Consider the following 6,000-nt stretch of genomic DNA (forward strand, 5'->3'; position numbering starts at 1 on the left):
GACACAGTTTGTATGTGCTTCACGCATGTACACATGTCTATGTGTGCCTATGTGTGTGTTGTGTGCATTCACTTCTGTCTCACAACAAGAACACACAAGGACTACATCAGTGGGGATTGATTGCAGAGGTCTGTCAACTGTCACACTATAGCAATACATGATATCCTTATTATTCTTTGCGCAAGTTTTAGTCCCCATTTGTTCCCCCTTAGACTCTTGTTTCCTCCTATGTCACGCACTGACTCCCTGCGTGCAATCTGCCAGCAATGAAAGGCAATAACTCCGCCACTGCGCTCAGGATCTGCGAACACAGAGGATTTTATTTGAGAGACAGACTTGCTATTAATCAACTCTGTGCTGCACAGAAAAAGAAAAGATGGTTAACTTTTTTTTTTTAGGATGAATGTTCGAATGTTTTTTTTTGATCTTATCAAAATGTGCCAAGTTCAATTAGTTTCATCTGCTCCCACGCTCCGAATCGCCACACTGTCCCTGTCCAGCACATTCCCCCTGGCCTCTGTAATGCACACACCACTAACAGGCAAAATTATCTACATCAATCTGCTCCTCCGTGTGACTGATTGATCTTAAAGTGCCTTCTCAAATACACCGGTAGACAATCCATCCTAATTCTCTTAGCTGTGATTTACTAGCCATGATATATGTTGCACATACCCCTCAGAGAAACGACTCGTGTTAAAATGGGGGTAAATTTCCACGGATTGTTTTGCGCTTTGATGGGTGTATTCTTTCTTAAAAGGAAAGTCACTTCCATCTGTATTGCATATGCGTATACGCATAAGGGGGAAAAGAAAGACGCATGGTCGTGTTAGCTTCCACAGTTTGTTTGTTTTATGTTTGCGATTTGGTGGTTTGGTTTGAATAAAGAGTTGGTATTATCTTGTGTGAGCTACAACCTGTACGCCTCTTTGAGATCTCATGAAAAGCAATTTAAGATTCAACAATGAACATTCCATTACTCTGTCTATAACTTCTAGTAAATCTCTTCAATATTTGTTTTCTAAAACAATTAAACAGAAAAAAAGTGTTCACTTGGATGTTCTATGCTGTTTCTCATAAAGCCTCCTAAGGCCTTATGTGTTAGGCCTTATGTGTACCCGATATATGTTAGAACTCACTTCTCCTTGGTTTCGTTTTAAAAATCATGCAAACATTTTTTTTCAGGGAGGTACTACATTAATTTCAGCTCAGTTTAAACTTTACATTAAATGACTATGCTAATAGAACGTTTTTTTTGTCCGAGAACAACTGTTGAGGCCTTTAAATTAACTACACGTTATTTGTCCTCTGCAGGTCGGTAACACAAGAGCACGCTTTTTATGCAGAGCATTCATACATTCCTGGGTGGGGTATATCTTCAGTCTTACTTGAGCTTCACACTACATTCCTCATAGCTTTTCCGGTCAATAAGGGAACTGCGCTGGTAAGCTCCTTTCCTTCAGACGTCTTCACTTTTTATTCAAATTGAGGGAGTCACAGGAGGGACCGCTGCCACATTGCTGGGTGACAGGGAGGGGTCCTCGTGCGAAAAGTACTCTCACTCTGGTGTAGGGTGCAGTGCTCTAGCCGCGTCCCACACCTCAGTGGACCTCAAAATGAGGAAACGCTTTCGACCGCACATTTGCTGAGCACATTGCTTCTCGTTGGCGTCTCGTCAATTTTCTTTGCAAAACTGTCTGTGTGAGGGTTAAAGATCAGCTTCGACCAAACGTTTTTCTTTTAAATTATTGCGACTGTGTAATTTCATTTCGATAACTCAAAATCTTTCCATTGCATTCTGTCGTTTTATGAAGTGGCACACTGTGTGTGTGTGTGTGTGTGTGTGTGTGTGTGTGTGTGCCCGCACGTGCCCAAGTGTGTGCCATCATTCTGTCTATCTGCTCTCCATAGTTGCCACCAATTGCTTTACTACCAATTAAACAAATATATTCACTCACTACTGCAATAATGACTGGCTCATCGTTATTACTGAACACCAAACAGCAATAGGTTAGTTATAGTCCCCCTAAATTAACAATTTCATGTTTCTGAGCTGGTAGGTAGCGCATTTATCATTCCCTAAAGCAAGAAATATAAACTTAAAATCTACACAGCACGGAAAACAAATCAATTCCTTCTTAAACTCTATGTTCTTGCCAGTGTGCGCATGGGCAATATAACAGATCTAAAGTGACTGCCAAATGTTTTTTCTTACCACAAGAAAAAAGTAGAATAGAGGTGCAGACAACAGATTGTGCGCTGATTAGCTCACGGTCATTCTCGCTTTGCAGAAATCAAGTGCTCGGAAGCAACTGTAAAATATTTGAAAAATATATTGCAAAATAATTGAAAAGGCTTTATGAAAGAAAACGTTTTAAGAATTACATTCACCTGTGCATTGTGTGAGTTTATGTCCAAATATATTTACGTGGTTCTTAAAGTATACTTTTGTGAAACGCCTCCTCTGCATCTGCCAAGCCATAATTTACTACTGCTGGTGATAAAATTGTTAGATATGCACTTTGTACACCGCACCAAAAATGTCCTCGATATTCGCATATTTCACACCTTTCTCGAGTGGTTTGAGCGTGAAAGCTCGCGTTCACTTCTTAAAAGCACTTCTAGGTTGGAGTAAATAGGGTCCATGCAATAGGCCTATATATATATTTACTTCCAGAAATTACTTTCACAGCCAAGGCTATTTACAATGCCGTGCAGTTTATTGTACAAATATCCGTTTCCCTTTCCCTCTAATCTGACTGCATTATTTTAAGCTTCCATTGCAAAATGCATTGAAACCATTACTGTAGGCCTAAGTGCTCGTTTTATTAGTTTGTTTTATAGGTTGTTTATTAGTAACAACGTTTCCCATATGCTTTCTGAAAATATAATAACTGAGTGATGGCCTGACATACTCTGATTGTAAAGCCATCTACAGAGATTCAAGCGGCGCATTTCCCGAAAGAATGAATACCTGAGTTTTTAGTGCAATACATTAAGTTGACACGTTTTGAGCACGACAGTGCTCATGTATTAATTTACAGACGTTTCTTATTTCGCGCTTTCGTACTGTAATATTTGTTTAGTTTAGAATAAACGATCATCTTTTCCCAGTTATTTGGGATGTCAACAAGATACAGCAATGAAAATTTTACGGATTAGGAGCTCGCCGTCTCTCAGCAAGAACTCACCGCCTCTTAAAAAATAACGGCAAAAAAATTAAAAACGGAAAGACACAGATATAGTGTTGGCTAAGTATCACGAGGGACTGCATCCTTATCCAAGGGTTGTAAATGCTGTGTGGAATACAATCACAATATTATTAATGAACATGAAATTGTGTTTTTCGCACCTTGTCTCATGTGCGCTAGTTAGTAATCTATTCCTTCTCTCAGTTCTGGTAACTGAAGGGTCACACGACCGAGTGACCCATGCTTTGTTCTGTTTTGCGTGTCCCTTTATAATCTGTAAAGCGATCCCACATACTGACAGAAAAGTCGTAATATTGTGAGCATGTGGAAAGTTGCTGGTGGCGCGTGGAAACATTAGATTCATTCTCAGTGTCAAAGTGCACATGACCGTCAAAGACCAAATCATAACACCGTTAATATGTTCAACATCATCACAGTAACTTAACTTTCAGCGCTTAACGCATTCTTACAAAAATATTTCCGCTTCGGTTGTTTTAGTTAGTGTTTTCCCGTTATATTTCGAACTTTTTTAGTAAGCAGTAGCAAAAGTTCGTATCGTAAACAAACGCTCGCACATGGATGTACTTCACAAAGTTTACGCATGGAGAAAGATGTGCTTCCTGTAAGATACTTCAGTTACACGGGATTAAAATGTATGGGACACGTGATTACGGCTACACTTTAAAAATATATGCACATCGTGTATTGAGCTGACAAACTTACCGTATCCTTAAATGACTTTCTATGGTTCCGTTACATTTTAAATAAACGGAGAAACAGAGCGATTACTTACCCTGATTTCTCCTCGGGTTCGCCTGTTTCCTTCGCTTTCCCCGACTCTCCTCCGCCATCCTAATGCTGGTGATAATTGTCCAGAGGAGAGGTGTTCGGCTGTATGCGTTTGAGGAGATGCTACGATGTTGCTCCACATCGCCGTCACCCACAGCGGGTATCTGTAAGAGTCCTGCCGAAACCCCGTGTCGCCGAGCGGGAGGAGAAGTGATGTCATCAGAGGCAGGTCTTGTCCGTTATCCCAGGTCAGCTGGGAGTGAGAACTGTCCCACTGACGCTAACACCAGTATGTGAAATCCCTGCTTTCGTAACCAATGGTCAAATCAGTTATTTACGATCCGCATATTTTCTAAATATAAAGAACGCACTTAAATCTGATCTTAAAGCCCTCTCCAAGTTATCGCATCATTTGCTTGTTATTTGTCTTTATCGATGAACAAAGGTGTGAAACAACAGTTTAATTTCAGCTTTGATTTAACTTGTAAATCGTTATTACATTATAGGTATAGTACATTACTGTATTTATTCACATGTGTTATTGATAACAAAGCGTTGGAATATGTTACTCTTGCGTTAAATCACAGATATTCTGACCTTTACATGTTTTATTGTATATCCAAAACTGGGTCACTAAAGATGTTTGAATGGATCAATCGTTCCTGAGAGAATTTCCCCAATGCGTTTACTGTTGGCTCCCTATTATATGGGTCACTTAAATTCACCATTTAGGTCAGAATGCCACCAGCTCTCCCTTTGGAATTGTGAACAGTGTCTATGGTGCAACAGAGGTGCATATACAAGCAGGACAGATTAATACAAACACATGTATATGTGCAAGTATTTGAAAACACACAAAAGAGACTCCCCGGTACTTGAGGACTCGTGGATACGCATCACACCTGCGCTTAAAAGCCCCGCGGAGCCCCCCGCGCTGCGAGCCATTCACTCCTCGATCGCAGTAGGAAGTGCGGAATTGTTCGTTCTTTGTTCGAAAGACTGGATCCTAATCTGTTTTGCAACTCAAAAAAAAAAAAAAAAAAAAACATCCGCAAAAACACTAACACACCATCTCAGGACCCCTACCTTGATATTCTAGCACACTGAGCCCCCCACCTTCTCCTTCAGCTCTTCCTTACCAGGGTTTACAATTATAATATTAAAAGGCACTAGCAGGTTATCGTGCATTACAAACTTATACCCATAATAGAGATATAGTATAGTATAGTAATAGAGATAACAACAACAAACATCATCATGATCATCATCATCATCATGGCCAAAAAGTTAACAGATCAAAAAAAAGGGAAATAAGTAATCATAGATATATGCTCCCAATATTTTCTAATCACATTATGTGTAGCCCAAGTAGGAAATGCATTGAAAATACATTGAAAGAGTTCCATCACAGAAGAAGATGAAGGTGTCATCGCTGCTCTCTCTCTGGCTATTCCTGAACTGACGGTTCAGAAAACCCAACAGCTTACATGTCAGTCCAGGCCTGTTGACTGTTTGTGAAGTCATTCCAGCTAGGAGACATGATTCCCCCATTTAACTTTGCAAGCACAATGGCTGGAGTTACTCATTGTTTTAGGAAAAAGTCTGTAATGCTGTGTAGTTATCCAATACGGCGCTAATTGACACCATAAACATAGTAACTCCAAGAAGAGGAGATTGATTTTAAGAAGGGCCGAAAATGGGGTTTGTAGTTGGTAGTAATTTGCAATCAGTGCATCGTTGTTTATCCTCCTGTGGGTTTACACACAAGCTGACATTTATACCAGTTTAAAAAGGAGGTGACTGCAATTCGTGTGTAATTGCAAAGAAATTTGTGGTTCTTTAGAATTCCTGTTGCATTCCACGGCTGCTAGCTTGTTGCTTGCTTGACCAATAGATTGTTGCATGTTCGTTTTCTCTGGCACATCCAAATTGTTTCAAACACATGGGCCTAGTAAAAGTAAAGATGTTTTTCGGGCGGAGGAATCTGCTCCGGTTGAGAATGTCAACAACTGTCATTCTT

The 6,000-nt window shown here is 40.0% G+C and overlaps 1 protein-coding gene across 1 annotated transcript in view; it reads right to left on the bottom strand.

Moving 5' to 3' along the window:
- LOC118779605 (zinc finger E-box-binding homeobox 2-like) overlaps window positions 1-4,042 on the bottom strand; it is a 34,931-nt gene extending 30,889 nt beyond the window's left edge. Inside the window, exon 1 of the mRNA XM_036531779.1 lies at window positions 3,985-4,042. Within this exon, the coding sequence (XP_036387672.1) occupies window positions 3,985-4,042 (58 nt within the window). The remainder of the gene's footprint in view (window positions 1-3,984) is intronic.
- Between the last annotated feature and the right edge of the window lie 1,958 nt (window positions 4,043-6,000).

The sequence above is a fragment of the Megalops cyprinoides genome, chromosome 6, assembly GCF_013368585.1.
Source record: "Megalops cyprinoides isolate fMegCyp1 chromosome 6, fMegCyp1.pri, whole genome shotgun sequence".
Lineage (NCBI taxonomy): Eukaryota > Metazoa > Chordata > Actinopteri > Elopiformes > Megalopidae > Megalops > Megalops cyprinoides.